The 19,387-nt window shown below is 39.4% G+C and overlaps 1 protein-coding gene across 3 annotated transcripts in view; it reads right to left on the bottom strand.

Annotated features, from left to right (window-relative positions):
- The window catches only part of RanGAP (Ran GTPase activating protein), a 232,050-nt gene that overhangs the window by 162,396 nt on the left and 50,267 nt on the right, over positions 1 to 19,387 (bottom strand). For all 3 annotated transcript variants that reach the window (XM_067147370.2, XM_067147371.2, XM_068227612.1), the window contains one exon: positions 15,369 to 15,641. In XM_067147370.2, the coding sequence (XP_067003471.2) occupies positions 15,369 to 15,641 (273 nt within the window). The remainder of the gene's footprint in view (positions 1 to 15,368; positions 15,642 to 19,387) is intronic.

Genomic DNA, 19,387 nt, shown 5'->3' with positions numbered 1-19,387 from the left:
TACAATTTCATCTGAGTGCTAAATCTCAACCAGTATGTAAGAATAAAGCAATAATAGACTCCAATCCACATTATTTTCCTTCTCATTAATAATTGAATTCTGATGGTTGCGTACATCACCCCATACAGGGTGACAAATGTCGGAGAAATTCCACTGTCTGTTGATCAATGCACAGCGTGCTGAGAACGGAATGGGTACTGTGCTGCACTCTATGAACACCTTACGTGAACAAGCAATGCAATACAACAGCAAATGGTAGTGCTAGTTTCGCGCGACAGCCTAAAGTTGAGAGGCCTGCACACACTACCGTATCATCCCACGAGGGGTGACATTGTCTTCAACGTGTTAATTAAGGTACAGCCCCAGCATTTGCCTTGTGCGAAAATGGGAAGTTCGCTGTATCTCCTTCCAGGGCATGCTATTCCTCCGAGACTATATGAGCTTCCCAAAATACATAAGGAAGGTGTTCCTCTTAGGCCTATTGTGAGTACGATTGGTTCCCCGACACATGCCCTTTTTAAATATTTAGGTAGTCTACTTCAACCACACCTGGGTAACACCCCTTCCTATATTAAGGATTCCACACATTTCATTGAGAAGTTTAAAACTATATCACTTCAGCCAGGCGATATCTTGGTGAGTCTCCATGTGGTGTCTCTGTTTACGAGAGTACCTGTTGATGGTGTTATGTCTCTCATTAATGATATTTTCACTGAAGAGATCGCAAGGCTTTTCTACCACTGCATGACCTCCTCCTACTTTCTATGGAATGGGAAATATTATGAACAGATAGATGGTGTGGCCACGGGAAGCCCTCTCTCTCCTGTTGTGGATAATTTCTTCATGGAAAACTTCGAAGAGAAAGCTTTGTCGTCGGCACCTTGCAAACCGAAGATCTGGTGGCATTATGTGGATGATACGTTCGTCGTATGCACGGAAGGTGAAGACAATCTTAGTCACTTTCTGGATCACCTTAATCGCCAGCACCCTTCCATTTGTTTCACCATGGAAATGGAATCTGACGGCAAAATACCATTTTTAGATGTTCTCGTAACCAAGAAAGAGGATGGATCTTCAGCACACAGCGTTTATCGTAAGCCTACACACACCAATAGATATCTTCACGCAGATTCTCACCATCATCCTGCCTACAAACATGGTATCCTTAAAACTCTGACTAACAGGGCCAGGAGGATTTGGATCCACACAAAGTTTACGATAGAATCCTAGAACAACAATTCCCTTAATTATCTCGATTTAACTATTACTCGCAATCAGAATAAAACCATTTCTGTTAATATTTACAGGAAGCCCACTCACATAGTAAACACAATCCATCAAACTTCTCTACACCCAGGGACACAGAAGAAGACAGCTTACAATAGTATGATTTTCAGAGCTCTTAATGTTCCTTTATCCCATAAGAATTTTAGAAAGGAAATCAACACCATTTATGCAATAGCCGAAGGTAATGGTTTTAGTAAAGCTTTCGTGAATAAAATTCTCAATAAATTTAGAAATAAACCTAAGACCACCTTAGAAAAACAATCTTCCCATAAAGAGAAGTTCACCACATTTACCTTTAATAATAATAATAATATATATCCTATTTCAAACATCTTTAAAAAGCACAAGTTAAAAGTAGCTTTCAAGACCGTTCACTCCAATACAAAAATGTTTTTTAATTCTCATACTGTCAACAGCAAAAAATTTTCTAACTCTGGAATATACAAATTAAAATGCCAATCATGTCTTTCAACGTATATTGGGCAAACAGTCCGCAGTTTCAATGTAAGATACTCCGAACATCTTAATGCCCTAAAGTATAATCGCTACTCAGCCATGAGCGAACATTGTAGAGAGAAAAATCATAAATACACAACAATTGATCAAGATTTAAAGATCCTGCATTACGAACAGAAAGGTCCCTTACTTAATATACTAGAGAATATATATATAGATATCGATCAATATAACAATCCCATCTATAACTTAAATGAAATCAACGAAAAGAAAAATATTTTATTGGAAACCTTTGTCCCGCTCATCTGCGAACAGTTCATTAATAAAAAAGAGTTTCACTACCGACATTCTAGAACAAGACCCGCCCTTCCATCAACACCCTCCTTCTGCGAATCACAACGTCCCTCCCTCCCTGCCCCTCCCCCTCCATTACCCCTCCCAACCACATCGACACAGGTACACAGTAAGCCACACACAGGCTTAGTTGTCAATGTGACTTGAGACCGACAAGGTCATCTCCATTTGAGACGACAACTTTTTTGTTACAAGTAAGTCATATGAGTTTTCTTTTGGTACATCATTTTTAACTTGTTCTTCATCCACTCATATATTCCTTTTTTCTCATTACAGACGTTACACGTTTTATTCGTAGTATTGACGGTCTCACTACACTCCTCAGCATAGTGTTTTATTTAACAGTCAGCAAGATCTATTAGACGAGAGGACTTTGCACCTCAATGTGTTTTTAACTCACTAATCATGATCACTGTCACTTCACATCATTACGTTTTTTAATTTGTTTGTATATTATGTAATCATTGTTTTACTACTGAAGATGGCCTTGAGATTAGGCTGAAACATGTATAGACTTTGCTTCATCTAACAGATGACTTGAATTGTATTGATAGGAGGATTTTATAAATATTTTCTTTTGTAAAGTGAAATTTGTGAAGTGTCAGCTCTACAAGAGGATATTAACACCTTGAGAACCACCTTTGAGAACAACGGTTACAGCAGAGCTTTGATCTCAACGGTTCTTAAATCGACACATAATCGGACGTCTGTTACGGAAAAAGATGTAAAAGGAACTGCTTACCTACCTTACATAAATAACACGACGGATTGTATTGCTAAAATCTTACGTAGGTACCATGTACGAACTGTTTTTGGAACATCAATCAAGATTAGGCAACTCCTGCGACCAACTAAGGATAGTTTGCATAAATTGCAACAACCTGGTATCTACAGAGTTCCCTGTACTTGTAGCAAGGTTTATATTGGGCAGACTTCAAGAACGGTAAGTACTCGCATCAAAGAACATACCAGATGTATCAGACTCAACCAACCTGATAAATCAGCTGTTGCTGTTCATGCCTTAACACCTGGTCATGATGTTTTGCTCCAAGAAGTGGATGTTCTTGCCCGTATAAAGCAATATCGCCCAAGAATTATCAGGGAGGCGGGTGAAATACGTAAACACCCAGATAATTTCAACCGCGATACAGGCTACAACCTCAGTGAATCATGGTTACCTATTATCAGAATCATTAGAGAGTAATGCTTTACTGTTGCTTCGTTGTCTCTACCTGGGGCTAAAATGGCGTCCCGTATATCTTAGGGCACCATTTCAAGTTCCTTGTTGCTTTCTCCTAGCAACCTGTTATGCGTCGTTTCATTTCTCTCTGTCTCCCGATGAAGAAAGGCAAGGTTCCTTTCGAAACGTGTTGAGTGTGTTTTTATTATTAATTACACGGCATAAGCCCAAAAATATACCTCATGTATAGTTACACGGGCCGTGAAAGTCTAAATGAAAATATTCATCTACTCCCTTTCTTAATCTAATATTTCCTGCATCACCTGACTTCATTAGACAACACTCAATTAGTTTGGTGTTGCACATATCTATTTTCATCTTGTATTCCTTCACCAAGACTGAGTCCATACCATTCAGCAATTTCTCATGATCTTCTGTACTCAGATAAAATACAATATCATAGGTAAATCTCAGAGTTTTGATTTCCTCTCCTTGGAAAGTGATTCCTCTTTCAAATTCCGTTTTGAATTCCTTTACTGTCTGTTCAACATAAATGATCGCAATCACCTTCAGAATCTCAAATAGCTTGAGTCAATCAACATTATCGAATGCCATGTACGTGAGCTTGTCTTTCTTAATTCTAAGATCAGACATAAAATCAGGATTGCTTCACATGTTCCTTCATTTCTTCTGAGGCCAAACTGATCATCTCCCAACTCAGCTTCAACTTGTCTTTCCATTCTTCTGTAAACAATGTGTGTTAAAATTTTGTAAGTGTGAGATACTAAACTAATGGTCCGGTAGTTTACACACTTATCAGCATCTGATTTCTTTAGAATAGGTATAACAACATACTATGTAAAACTGGATGGCACTTCTCCTGTTTCATACATTTCGCACACTAAATGGAATAACCTGGCCATGCTGGTTTCTCCTAAGGCAGTAGTAATTCTGAGGGTAAGTCATCAATTCCAGGCGCGTTGTTCCTATTCAGGTCCCTCAAAGCTCTGTCGAATTTTGATTTAAAAATTGAGTCTCCCACTTCATCAGCATCAACAGCCTCTTCTTGTTCCAGAACCTTATCATCTACTTCTTTCCTTTGATACAATAGTTTAATATGTTCCTAGCATCTCTTTGATTTCCTTTGATTACCTTATTGCCTTGTCTTTTCTACCTAGAAGTGGTCTTCCATCTGAGCTCTTAATATTCATACACCTAGTTTTCCTTCCCCAAAGTTTTCTTGATTTTCCAATATGCAGCATCTATCTTTCCTACTACCACAGAACCGATGATGATGATGATGATGATGATGCTTGTTGTTTTAAGGGGCCTAACATCGCAGGTCATTGGCCCCTAATGAGACGAGATGGACGGCATAATATACGATAGTTAAAAATTTACAATGTATCCACTGACTAGAGTTTAAAAAATGGTGATGAAAAAAATGAATATGGGTTTAAAACAGTCGGTAGATCTAATTCGTAAGCCTTATTTTCTAATAAAATAAACGAAAAAACAGGAGACAAAGGAATAAGGCACTGCCTGGTAGTACAGATATATAAACATAATTTATGTTAGACATTAAAATAACACATTAAAATACGCAACACAAACTAAAATGAAGTCAATGGGATAAAAGCGCAATTGACACAAACACGCTAGGACAAAGGACATCATTATACCCGATAAAACAGACCACTATCCCTCATAAAGCTGATGACGAGGTCTGCTGACTGCTCGTCATCTCGCAAGATAAGGGAGATTGTACTTGAGACATTAAGACTAAGGCGAAGATTGACCAGATCCATACACTCCGTAAGGATGTGCACCACGGGTAAGATGATCGCCGCAGGTACACACCAGAGGGGATTCTCCATTCAAAAGACGCGAGTGAGTCAGAATACCGTGGCCGATCCGAAGACGACATAATACCACGGCTTCCCTCCGCGAAGTCCTCTATACCTTCGTTGTTCCTTTTATCGCTCTCAGCTTATTTGGAAGTGGAATGGCCTGCCACTCAATCTCCCAATGGGACATAACCAGATGTCTTAGCTGAGTGCAAATATCACTTGCTGGAACCTTGAAAGGCAACAGGGACAGAGTAACTGCCTCCTTGGCAGCCTTATCTGCTAACTGATTTCCCTCCACACCCATGTGGCTTGGGAGCCACTTGAAAGTGATTCTGGTGCCGACATCCGAACACCCGGCCAGCAGGTCCTGGACCCGCTGCTGAGGGAAAAAAGTATTAATAGACTGTAGCAAGCTCAAGGAGTCAGCACACAGAAGAAAGTGTTGGCGTCCACTGGACAGTGCGTACCGCAGAGCTTCACAGATAGCATAGAGCTCTGCTGTGTACACACTACAGGTTTCCGGGAGAGCAAAAAGAAACCTATCGTTGTTGACAATGAACGCAAAGCCCACTTTCATTTCTGTCCTTGAACCATCCGGGTAGACGACGACTGAACCTGGATAGTGGCCGACAACGGACAGGAAGAGCCTCCGATAAATCGAAGGGTCCATGTTTTCTTTTGGGCCAGTGTGCAGATCCAGGATTATTTCAGGTCGTCGTACTACCCACGGAGGTACCCCACTTGGTTGTCTGACAAGGCAAGGAACCAAAGGTACGTGAAACAATCTGTAACTGCTATCCAAGTGTATTCCAACTGGCCGCGTTGCTCGAAGCCAAGCAGCGTACAGCACACGGTTGCCATTGTTGAACATACTAGGATAGCTTGGATGATGTAGCATCCGTCACAAATTTTCAGCATACGTAAGTAGGAGCTTCTGGCGCCTCAGGTGTAAAGGCAGCACACCAGATTCAGCGAGCAGGCTGGCAAAGGGGCTTGTATGAAAAGCTCCCGTCGCCAACCTAACCCAGCTGTGGTGGATGCTGTTCAGCTTCCCAAGCACGCTTGGCCTTGCTGAGTCATATGCTGCACTGCCGTAGTCTAGCCGTGATAAAATATGCGCCCTATAGGCACGGTGCAGACAGATCGAAATGCTACTACTGGCGCTACATAGTGGCCCGTTCTGAAACAAAAGGTGAGGCATAGTGCGGAGTCTCAGTTCAGCATGCGTAATATTCGAACATGTTGCGGGTATAAAGCAGTTCAATTCAGGGATCTAAGGGAATCATCATGCAATAAAGGAAGAAACCTTGTTGTCAGTGGCCACGTGAACGGCGTTGAAGAGTAACACGTAAAATAAATACTAAAGATTCATCTCGCCCCCACCATCACAAGAAAGCAACATATAACAGCCTTGTTCACAGTGCATTCAATGTACCTATGACTAAGAAAGATCTTCATATTGAACTGAATACTAACCGTAGCATAGCAAAATTCAATGGCTTCAGTAGCCATTTCATAGAAGGTATTATCAATAAACATAAATTCCGTCCCAAAACCACACTTAAAAAAGAAGTACTTAAACAGGAATCCTTTTCTACTTTCACCTACACCAACGAAATTTACAAGATTACTAATATTTTAAAGAAAAAAGGTGTAAAAATAGCTTTTAAAACCATCAACAACAATTCACACATCTACATAATACCTCACACATTAATAAAGTTAACAAGTACACAAAATCAGGCATATACAGGCTTAAATGCAACTCCTGTTCTAATATTTCTTATATAGGGCAGACCGGTAGAAGCTTTAATACAAGATACTCGGAACATTTTAATGCAGTTAAATATAACAAATTTTCGGCTATCAGCCAACATATGGTTGACTATAATCTTAAATTTACGAACATTGAATCAGACATGGATATCCTCAAAATAGCTAATAAAGGCCCTATTCTCAATATAATCAAAACTTTTTACATACATTTGGACCAATATTCCAATTCTAATTATAATCTTAATGAAATAACCGAGAGACCTAATATTTTGTTTGATCTTTTTATCACATATTTCAGAAAAAAAGTCAGTAGACCAAAACTCTTTCTTCAAGTCAATTAAAGGTCCCCCGCTAACACAAACACCGCCATCTTCCCTTCCGCCTACCTCCCATTTCCCCCTTCGCTCCCCACTCATGTCTCTCCATGCTCCTCCCCTTATTAATCCCCTCCCTTCCGCTCACATTGCTCCCCTTCTGCTTCAAGCCGTTCTCACTCTGACAGTTGCACTCAAACCGGCAAGCTCGTTTCACATTGTGCAAGGTGAGCTTTTTTTTTTTTTTCACTAGTCTTGTTCCTCATTTTACTTTTTTTCGCGTTAACTCAAATTCTCTCTTCTTCAGGTTCATTTTGGTTCCTATTGAATTGGGATTGCTCCTTTGCATCACAGCAAGATTCAATTCACCTCAAGATACACCCTACAACTCTAATAATACTCAACCTTTGCTGTGGACTTTTTGAACAACAATTCCCTCTGCGCTAATGTTGATTCACATCTTCTAGAACATAATAGAAACTGGACTTTGTTTATAATCTCACTTAACCAATTTTAAATGTGCAACTTCGTCAACTAGAGCTGTTTTATTCTGTTTCGAGATAATAGTTGACTACTAACCTGTAATTTTAAAGATATCATTGTCACTGTTTATATAATTTTGTCACATTCAACTGTTCATATATTACCATTTTATGTATATCATCTCAGGTCATTTCATCTTTCATCGCACCGAATCACTCTGTTTTAGAAATATAGTTTATATTTGTCTTGGCTAGGCTGATGATGGTCCTTATATGACCAAAACTAGTATCTTATAATATTGTAATGTTATTGTAAACACTGCATGATTGATATGTATTGAGAAGGTGGAAATAACAAGATTTAGCATTTACTTTACGTGTAATCTTAACTCAATACGGAACCAACTATGAAGTTTACAACCTTAAAAGTTGAAGAGTTAATTTCGAATGGTTTCGGATACACCACAGGAAAAGTCACCCGACAAACGTCTGTCACTTCGCCGCCTTATATAGTGAAACTTGAGGTAGGCAAGGTGTAGTTAGGTGATTATAAAGTTTATTTAGTAAGGATTACTTAATGCTTGTTTGCTAAGTTGTACGCTTTTTTATTTTGTGTTCAGGTTGACCAGAATCGTAATGTCTCTATCAGCAAATGTTCCTGTCCTGCCGGTGCCAGAGGAACTTGCAAACATGTAGCTGCGGTAGTGTATTATATAAATAATGAAAGTGGTATTTCCAAAACAGACTGTCCGCAACAATGGGGAAAAACAAGCCCGAAAACAACGTCAACAGAAAAATACAGAAAAGACAAACGCGTAGAAGAACTGTTCGGGAAAAGACTTTGGAGACATCTCTTCCCCCCTTCGAATTAACTGAGGATATTTTAAAACACATCCCTTGCAGTCTTCGTAAAGTGCTTCGAGCAGAAGCAAGTACTGAAATTGAACAATCGTGCAGGGCCGTAGTCACCTCATTGATAGACAGTCTAGTGAACGATGTGGAGAGAGAAGAATGTGAGGAAATTGTGACACAGCTATTACATTTACAAATCTCTAACGTCGTGCACTTGCCAGACAAATACACCATTCTCACTGTGAGTGACGATTATTTTTACTAGTGAAGTGCAGGTTGATACAGATCATACAATTAAAATCTCCCTGGACACACTATCTCAATCAGGAAGCCTTCAATGGTTTCAAGAAAGAAAGATAAGGATATCTACTAGCACGAAAGCACATCGGATCAAAACTAGGCAACATAACTTTGATACTTTAGCACTCGCATTTGTAACTGAATCTCCAATTGGGGGAGCTGCTTTGAACAATCTTTCTTACGGAAGTGAAATGGAAAGTGAAGCAATAGAATGCTATGGAAGTTGCATGTTATGTGGGTTAATAATCCACAAGAAACATCACCAGATAAGTTAGTTCTGATGCCAGAAAATCCTTTATCAGCCATGACCTCATCGCCAGGTTGAAGGAAAGTTAATCAACCACTGTCGGTTGCCTTATGATTGAGTCTCTAGCTCTTCCACCGTAACATTTAGATTTAAAGGCGATCATACCACTAGGCGTGATTGCAATTAAAACTTTTGCAGAGTAGCAACCCTTGTATTGGGAATAGAAATACACACTCTGATCTACTGGGGGAAGCTATTCAACCCTAAATTCCGCGCAGTCAATAATGACTCGACAATTACCGTAATTTCTCTTAAATGCTGGAGGCATTGTTTCTTGAACACTTTCCTTAATAGGCCAGAATATGAAATGTTTCGTACGCAGTGACAGTTGCATAAACACGGTCGTAAAAATACGTGAAATTATTGTCCTGTGAACACCGAATAGTACTCTCAAAGAAAAATAGGACAGTCCGGTTTTCATTTTCAGTAGGAAAATCAATAATCTGGTTTCTTTACATAATTTCGAAACGTTACAGTTTGGTAATACCGCAAGCTTCAAGGCAAGGATGCCGAAGTTCACACCTGTTAAATAATGCATTTGTGTATTGTTCCTTATGGAATTGTAGCCTTGGAAACCTGGACCCTTGATGTCTGCATGATCGTCTTCCATTCCACATATTTTATCATGTTTCATGATATCTCCTCCCAGACCGAAATTAAGTGGAATACATGCTTGAGTATTTACGTCGTTTTCATTTATTGAACTAGAAAACATGAAGTCTGAACAATGAAAATCAGATGCATCTGTTCCCACGGATGCATCCTTGGTTATGTTACTTGGGCAAACTGTACTTGAAAATTTTCCGTCTGATTCTTCCTTTTTTTTTAATCGCTTGAGTTGTCTGTGAAAGCGCTGTAAGCTGGGTCCTGGCGACACATTCCTCTTCTTGTATTCATCCAGAAATGTTGGAACATAGGCTGGACTCACTGGGTATCCAGATCTTCAGTTTCCGATGAAATGTGCACTACATATTCTTGAGTAAGTCGTAGGTTGCCGAAATGATCCATCAGTGCTAAAAATTGAAACCAAAATTAAATTAAATCGGATCAATTGAACTTATTGCAAACATGTGCAGTACGTATGTGTAGGCTTTCCTACTTCATTCGGTTAACTGCTTATATCCATCGCCTCCTTCGGTCCACTTCTATCACTCGTTTTGGAAAACAATAAAATTGTACTTCACTTCCCGTATTTGCGAAAGTATTGGAATATTTGACAACACAACACCCGTGTTGTTCTCCGCCTGGCTGCCAGAGCCTATAGAATCGTAGGAGCACCGTGCGGTCAGCACCCCAATTAGTGCTGCTAAGAAACTTCATGATACAGTGAAACCTCGATTATCCGTTCCCGGAAACTACATTTTCCCAGAATATGCGTTCAAATTACGTGGTCCCGCGAACATCGTAATTAAATCACGTTGTAAAAATCCTGCATTATCCGTTCCTCGAATAAACGATTTCCCCGATCAACCGTCCATAAATTCCAGTCCCATCAACGCTAAATCCTCTATCAATCGTTTCTTAATAAACTGTATCTCACGAAAGGATGGCTATGGCATACGTATCAATCTTGACGTTTACGCCCTGTCATTGCGATAATTAGAGCAAGTAATGTAACGGTACTGGAAAAGCGATCGGCGGTGAACTTGTATAACGGACCATCTTAGCATCGCATTCGGAGGTATTATTTAGAGAATCTCAGAAAATCATAGAGCAGAGAGTGGCCACAACAATTGTAAGGAGACACGGCGCATTTCGACAGCTCTGCTTGAAGGCGGAACGAGTTTCGTCAAATGTTCGCACTTATAAAACGTTCACATTATGTTCATGGTTAGATGTTTGTATTTTTAAATTTTTTCGATCGTACTACCGAGCAGGCAGGAATCGAAACTGCTCCTTAACACAAATTTAGTATTTTAATATTAAGGTACGCGATTATGTTAGCGAGACCAGAACAGATGTTGCACCTTACATTAAAAAAAGAAAGCCATGGGAGGTCTTGGGATTGCCTATTACTGTTTAGGTCCTAATGTAAGACTGGGAATTTTACGTTTTCGTGTTAAAATACAAAAAACCGCAGTCGTTTTATTTGCGCACATTACCGGTACATTTAAATGGTTTGTATCATTTCCACCGAGCTCGATAGCTGCAGTCGCTTAACTGCGGCCAGTATCCAGTAATCGGGAGATAGTGGGTTCGAGCCCCACTGTCGGCAGCCCTGAAGATGGTTTTCCATGGTTTCCCATTTTCACACCAGGCAAATGCCAGGGCTGTACCTTAATTAAGGCCACGGCTGCTTCCTTCCAATTCCTAGACCTTTCCTATCCCATCGTCGCCGTAAGACATATCTGTGTCGGTGCGACGCAAAAAAAAAAAAAAAAAAAAAATCATTTCCAACTCGTAGTGACATGTGCCGCAAGTGCGCTTTCCAGATGACCTCAAGGTCAAGAATAACCGTAATTTCCGAAGTTTTGATGATATTTCTTTTATCTTTCCAATTTGATTGGATTAGTGACGGGCAGAATTGAATATAATGCATTCGAGAACTTTTGAGAATCGATACTTACTGTCGAAACCATGTTTTCGAGTTCAACATAACCTTTAAAAGTCGATGTAGGCCTAATTTACGCGGTAATGGTACAAGATTTCTAGAAACTGACTACAAACGGTATACCGGAGCCAAATTACAATGAAAGATTAAGAAAAGAATGGATTTCGCCATATTGTTGGACGCTTTTGTATCTAATGTGCTTTATTTTATTAAACGAGATAATTAAAAACTACTTGTGGTCATTGTCGTTTGGCTTGGCGTTATTAGATTTTTCAAAGAGTTTGGCTAATCAAAGTTGCTGAACTGAAAGAAGTTGTCACGGGAAACTGACGAAGATTCCCCTGTAAAATTGAATATAAAGTATCGACATTTTGAACTTGCGTACCGGTAATTAATGCGGTTTCGCGGTCTAACATGCCTGCCTCTCATCTAGAGGGCACGGGTTTGATTCCGACCAGGTCAGGCAGTTTTACCTGGACATAAGTCTGGTTCCAGGTCCACTCAGCCTTCGTGATTACCTTTAATTGAGGTGAGATGGCGACCCCAACCTAGAGAGCCAGGAATATCGGCCGAGAGGATTCGTTACACTGACCATGCGTCACCTCGTAATCTGCAGGTCTTCGGGCTGAGCAGCGGTCGCCTGGAAGGCTAAGTCCCATTGGGGCTGTAGTTTTGTATGGTTTAAGAGTTTTTGTAAGATTATAATTATACATACCGGTATTTCATTTTTGTGATGTTTAGCCCAATTGTTGATGGTTTTCATTCATTCCTGGATTTTCCATTTTCCCGCGTTGTACGTTTTATTTTCATGGTCCCTCGAAAAATGGAGAATAGAGGTTCCACCGTATTCAGCTTCTTAGTGCAATGCACTTTTAACTGCCGCACATGTGGCTCCCACAATAATTTGCTATCGAAAAGGAGCCCAAGAAATCGGTGTCAACTACAGGAATAGCTACATTTCCTAAATAAAGTTCAAGAGGAGGGTGAAGAGAACGTTGGCGACAAAAGTGGACAACTCAGGTCTTTGTGGTGGAAAACCAAAAGCCACGTTCGAAGGTCCACTGCTCCACTCTCCGAATAGCTTGCTGTAATTGTCGCTCTGCATCTGCCATATTACGCGAGCTATAGTGCAGAGCAAAACGCACACCAGTTTCCTTTATTAGACTTAAAATGAACGGAAATTTAATTTTATAGGTATCTCTGAACACTTGGAAATAAGGTTTGTTATGTTTCTTGGCCATAACGTAATGAGAAAATACCAGAAACTGTCCCCGACACAGCTCCCTAAAATACATTCAACTCATTAAAATTACGAAGAATAAACGCAAATGCATTGAAATGTGCGAAACTACCACACACAAAATAGATCAATATGTTTCATACATTATTAAGATATGATTCTGACAGGGCAAATGCACAGAATGTCAAGCAAAAACACGCGATCTACAACTCCAACGAAATTACGCACAAACTATGTTAATAGTGCGTGAACCACACAATAACAAATTCATTCTTTCGTCCCGATTAACTGAGACGCCAGCGCTCGCTAGTCTCTCTTGTTTGTAGGACGATTGCCGTCGCGAATCCCCAAAAGCACACACACTGCTGTAGCAAGCAGGAAACACGATACATGAAGGCGATGAACGATACTTACGAAATAAAGCATCCAATAAATACGCTTGAAAATGAGGTTGCGTAAATTATACAAGCACATAAGAATTTATCCTTTATCCTGGGGAGAAGAGTATTGACCGTTCTAGAGGTTGTATTGATCAAAAATAGGAAGAATTAAAAATAAATCATAAAATCGGAACAGCGGTTAGAAAACGGAAAGTTTCCGGGTAAATCAGAAGGGCTGGCAGGTATGCTATTTAATACCTTTTTGTCTCCAGACCTTGTATACAAATGTTGTTTGAACCAAGTATTAGCAATGACTAAATTATGATCAGTGCAGAATTCAACCAGCCCAACTTCCTCTTTCATTCCTTTTAACCAATCCAAATTCTCTTATGGCATTATCTTCTCCTTGGCCCACCACTGCATTTCCTTTTACATATTGTATAAATTTTCTCTTCATATATTCTTTAAATATCTTCATTATATGCTGAAGAAGTAGGGATATAGATGTGCACTATTGTAGTTATGTATGAATAAAAAAGTGCAAGATAGGATGGCATGGAGAGTCAAGTCAAGCCAGTCCATGGAGTGATGACCTAAACAATATACAGCTGTTCAAAGGACCACAAAATTGTAGTTATCTTTATGCACATTAGATATAAACATTTTAAAGAGCAAGTACTTTAGTTTTACCTGTTGACATGATCACAACTTTTTTTTTTTTTTTTTTTTCCATTTGCTTTACATTGCACCGATACAGATAGGTCTTATGGCAACGATGGGATAGGAAAGGCCTAGGAAGTGTAAGGAAGCGGCCCGGGCCTTTATTAAGGTACAGCCTCGGCATTTGCCTGGTGTGAATATGGGAAACCACGGAAAACCATCTTCAGGGCTGCTGACAGTGGGGCTCGAACCCACTATCTCCCGATTACTGGATACTGTCAAAACAGATCAGATGTAAGGCTTTTCAGGCGTTTTGCTCTATTACCCAACGTTTCGTCCTAGATCTGACACTACACTCATCAGAGTGGAATGTGTCAGACCCTACCCACTGACGCTAGGGTGTATGCAGGTGAACTTATCAGAAGCCTTCACAAGAGGCACAGTCTGACGACTGCATACGGGAGATAAATCTCCACAATGGAATTATTGCCCACCTAGCAATTCCGAATGGAAAATAATTCCATTGTGGAGATTTATCTCCCGTATGCAGTTGTCAGACTGTGCCTCTTATAAAGGCTTCTGATAAGTTCACCTGCATACACCCTAGCGTCAGTGGGTAGGGTCTGACACATTCCACTCTGATGAGTGTAGTGTCAGATCTAGGACGAAACGTTGGGTAATAAGAGTAAAACGCCTGAAAAGCCTTACATCTGATCTGTTTTGACATTCCATGGGAATTTAGAATTTTCCATACTGGATACTGGCCGCACTTAAGCGACTACAGCTATCGAGCTCAGTATGATCACAACTGTGGGACTGCAAGTTTTAAATGTTATCATAATGACAGGATCACAACCTCATTTCAAATATCCCACTTGTTTTAAACAGGATTCAAACCACGATTGCTTTGGTCAGAAGCCAGTGATGAAGTTAGTCCAAGAGGGTAATTTATAAGATGATATCAACTACAGTAAAAAACAAACTAGACAGGAAAATACACAATCAGCTACTTATTGTTATACTCCAGTCCTCATTTGAGTTGACCAACTAAAAAATTATTTCATCTAATTTTATTTCTCCCTCAGAGGAAAGAGTAATATATTTTGTCTAAATTCAGTTCCTTCACCTATCAACTTCTAGGATGATGGGAAGTATTGAATTTGAAATGATAATGCTATAATTCACAACCTAACTACAAGAAAATATATTTTAAAGCAATAAGATCCCAGTTTGTGCAACTATTGACATCATGATCATAGTTAAGGGACCTAAAGTTTACAAGAAAGAAATAGAAGTAAAGTGATAGCAAACACCACACTACATTCAGCAAAATATGACAGTTAGGTGAAACTGCTAAGGAAGTGAAGAATGAGCATTACCTGCAACAATTTGTGACCTGTGGTCAAGGCTTCAGCCAAGAGAATGGCCCCTTTGGTCTTCAACAAGCAATCACCAAGGTTAATTTCTCTAAGTTGTTGAAGGGCAGGAAGCATCTTAGCCATAGCAATTGCTCCTTTTGCTGTTACAGTGTTATCATTCAGATTCAATACTTGTAAGTTGGGGTTTTCAGTCAAAGCATCACAGAGCGCTTTGATACCAATATGGTAGATACCATTCTGTGGCATGCATAATTCTTCTAAGGAACCAATTTTCTGAAATTAACAAAGAAAATTATACACTTGAAGGTAAAATACAACTTTTGAATAAGAAACACAAAAAATACAAATAACCAAAAGACGAAAACAAATATTAACTAAACGAAAACAAATATTAACTAAAGAAAGAAAGAAAGAAAGAAAGAAAGAAAGAAAAGGAAAGAAAGTATACTGTTTATTTATTATTTACATATTTACATATTTTATGGTGCACTTAAATCAAACCATATACAGTACATCTAAGTCTTCAAAGAATTAACTGGGAATTTAGCTTTCATAATCATTATCCTCTCCCTAAACCTCTTCATTCTTTCCGACCTGACCTGGCTGCCCTTTATTCATCAGATATGTTGATGATTTGTTTAAAGCTTATTTGTTCTTCAGAATCCTCTTCTCTATTTGCAGTTTGTAGCATTGCAATATTCAACTGTTCTAAATCATCTTGGAGTTCTTTGAATGAATGATTTTTGTTTTACTTTTCCAAAAGTAGTTAAATAGTTGTTTCAGTCTACTATTTTAACGATGACGATGATAATAATGATAATAATACACGAACCACTACAATGTCGTAGCAGAGCGAAAGGTGATACTCCCAGGTGGTGGATAGGTGGGGTCCTAATCTGCTTATTTGAGTGAAATAAAATAGCTCTCCTGGACCAAACACACCTTAAACAGCACCAGAACATCAAGTGGCACTTCACAATATCAACAATCAAATTGTAATCATGTGATCACCTAAAGTGAACACTCAAACTACTTACTTTCAACTTGCAAACCTGGCATGATGGACCATAGCTGATCAAAGCAACCATCCCAGGCTCTGAAAACACACACAGTTTGGATTCTCCTGATCATCAGATTCTATGGGATCAGGAACATCATGCTGAGAAGAGTCGGAGATTCTCAAAATCTCTTTGCTCCAAGAGCTTCATTCGTAGTTAACGTAAACACCCTTCTCTAAACTAGGAAACTCAAACAACTAATTGACATTCTGAATACCCTATTGCCAAAACTGGTCCCAAATAAAATGAATGTGTGATGACTATAATTATCACTATCTTGTATTGAATAGGTGGATCCCCATACCTAACAATTTTGAATGTAAATCTTGATTCAATATGGAACCTAAAAATGAAATTTTTGATACTAGATAAGGGATGTGGCGACCCCATCGGCCAGTGGACAACCACTGCAATCAGCCTCCCGAGTATTGGCGGGTAAACCATAGACTTAACTGATATGAGGAAATGTGTGTCAGGCACTGACCATCTAGTGCATAACAAGGTATCAACGCGAAAATCCATGGTAGGCCAAGCAAGCCAGTGGTAGCGTCTTCGAATTGCTTTCAACAATCAAACGAGCCTCGGATGGAGATCAAGAGTAATACCGAAATTGACAATGTCTTCGAGCAGATCAGGCAGGTATGACGGCCAACATGGCTCCGATGAAAGACAGATATGTCCGAAGAACAATGTAAAAATTGGGACTATGAATATTTTGACCCTGACTGGAAAAACTGAAGAACTTATCGATATGATGAAGAGGAAAAATCTGTCCACATTGGGAATAAGTGAAACAAAATGGAGAAAGGCAGGTAGCAAGATTCTCAGAGATGAATTAGTATAGAGTGGACACGAGGAAAAGGCCAGAAATGGTGTAGCTTTCCTGATAACAAAAGACATGGACGCCATTACCAAAGTATCCTATAAGAATGATAGGATCATTAAATTATCTATGCAGCTGGAGTCCACAAATTACACGGTAGTGCAGATATATGCACCACAGGTTGGATGTAGCGCTCAAGGAACAATTCTGTCAAGATCTAAAGGATATAATTGATGAAGAAAATGTCATCATCATTGGGGACTTAAATGCACAAGTTGGGACAGACAGACTTGGTTATGAGGAAACCATTGGACCACATGGGTTTGGGAACAGAAATGTAGAAGGCGAACAACTGCTTGATTTGTGCAGAAGAAACGGATTGATCATCAAAAATACCTTCTTCCAAAAACAAGACAGCCACAAGATAAGATATAGCTGGGATGGAACACATAAATCTCTCATCGACTATATCATCACTAACAAAGGAGGAGGGAAATATGTAACTGATGTCAAAGTTATCCCCAGTGAGAGTATGGACAGTGATCATAGATTATTGATTGCAGACCTAAATCATGTGGCTAACACAAACCCAAAGAAAAGAAAAAGAAAACAAAGTGAAGACTTGGAAATTAGAAGAAGCCAAGCTGAAGGAAGAATATAAAGTAAGGATACAGAGACACTTACCAAAAGGGGAAATGAATACAGTAGAAGAAGAATGGAAAATTTTTAAGGATACTTTGGTAGGTGAAGCTAAAGACCTGTGTGGAGTAACAGGATCGACCATTAAAGAAAAAGAGACACCTTGGTGGAATGACCGAGTCAGATTGGCTACAAAAGAGAGAAATTGGGCAAAAAAGATGCTAGACAAAGAAAAGCAAAGAGGTGCACAAGATCCAGGTGGCCAAGAAATAACTAAACTACAGAAACTCTACAGGGCAAAAAGACTTACAGCTAAGAGGATAGTAAGAGAAGAGAAAGAGAAAAAATGGAATGAGTTTGTGGAAAAGTTGGAAGAGGACAGCAGAGGAAACAAGAAACTTCTTTACAGAGTAATTAAAAACAAGCGAAATAACTTAGAAGACATCAAGGTAATAGAGCAGGACAGTGGATCAGTAGTACGAGAGGAAGATGGAATCAGGAGAGAATTCAAGGCCTTCTTTGACAAGCTCCTGAATGGAGAGGCATCAAATGTAATTCAAAACAGAGAAGAATCTGGAAAAAGTGAAGAGCCTAGTAAAAATATGGAGCCACCAATCACGTGGCTGGAGATAGAGAAGAGCCTTAAAAGTATGAAGAAATGGAAAGCTGCAGGAATAGATGAGTTAAGTGTGGACATGTTAAGAGCAGGAGGAACCCCAGCAATCCAATGGCTATATAGACTCCTAAATGTAGTATGGCAGAAAAATACCATCCCAGAAGACTGGAAGAAAGGTATAATTGTACCTATATTCAAGAAAGGCAGCAGACTGAAATGTACCAACTACCGTGGCATCACTCTACTCTCTCATGGACTAAAAATTCTGGAGAAAATTATAGAGAATAGACTGCGAGAAATTGTACAACCACTTTTAGAAGAGGAACAATATGGCTTTAGGCCTGGAAGATCAACAGCAGATCTTATATTTGCTGTCAGGATGCTGATGGAAAAACATTGGGAAAAAGAAAAGCTTCTATATCTACTGTTCCTTGACATCGAAAAGGCCTATGACAGCATACCAAGGGAGCTTATTTGGGAGTGCCTGAGAAAGCTCGAAGTTCGAGACAGTCTAATTTCAAAAGTTAAGATGCTTTACGAGAAAACCAGAAGCTGTGTACAAGTCGGTTCTGGACTGTCAGACTGGTTTGAGACAAAAAGGGGAGTACAACAAGGTAGTGCTTTGTCGTCCCTATTATTTATCATTGTAATGGATACCATATTAAAGGCGCTAAAAGAAAAGGGGCAACAAGACTTAAAAACTTTTGCATTTGCAGATGATGTAGCAATTTGGGGTAACTCAGAGAAAGATGTAGAAGAGAGACTGCAGAGGTGGAGTCAGGAGTTTGAGAGATATGGATTAAACATCAACAAGGCTAAAACGGTGGTGTTGAAGGTACAGAAAGGTGACAATCAGCCAAAAATAATGCTAATTGGCACTAAG

Source organism: Anabrus simplex, chromosome 5 (assembly GCF_040414725.1).
Source record: "Anabrus simplex isolate iqAnaSimp1 chromosome 5, ASM4041472v1, whole genome shotgun sequence".
NCBI lineage: Eukaryota > Metazoa > Arthropoda > Insecta > Orthoptera > Tettigoniidae > Anabrus > Anabrus simplex.
Note: the sequence above shows the minus strand (reverse complement) of the source record. Positions and strands in the feature narration are given on the sequence as shown.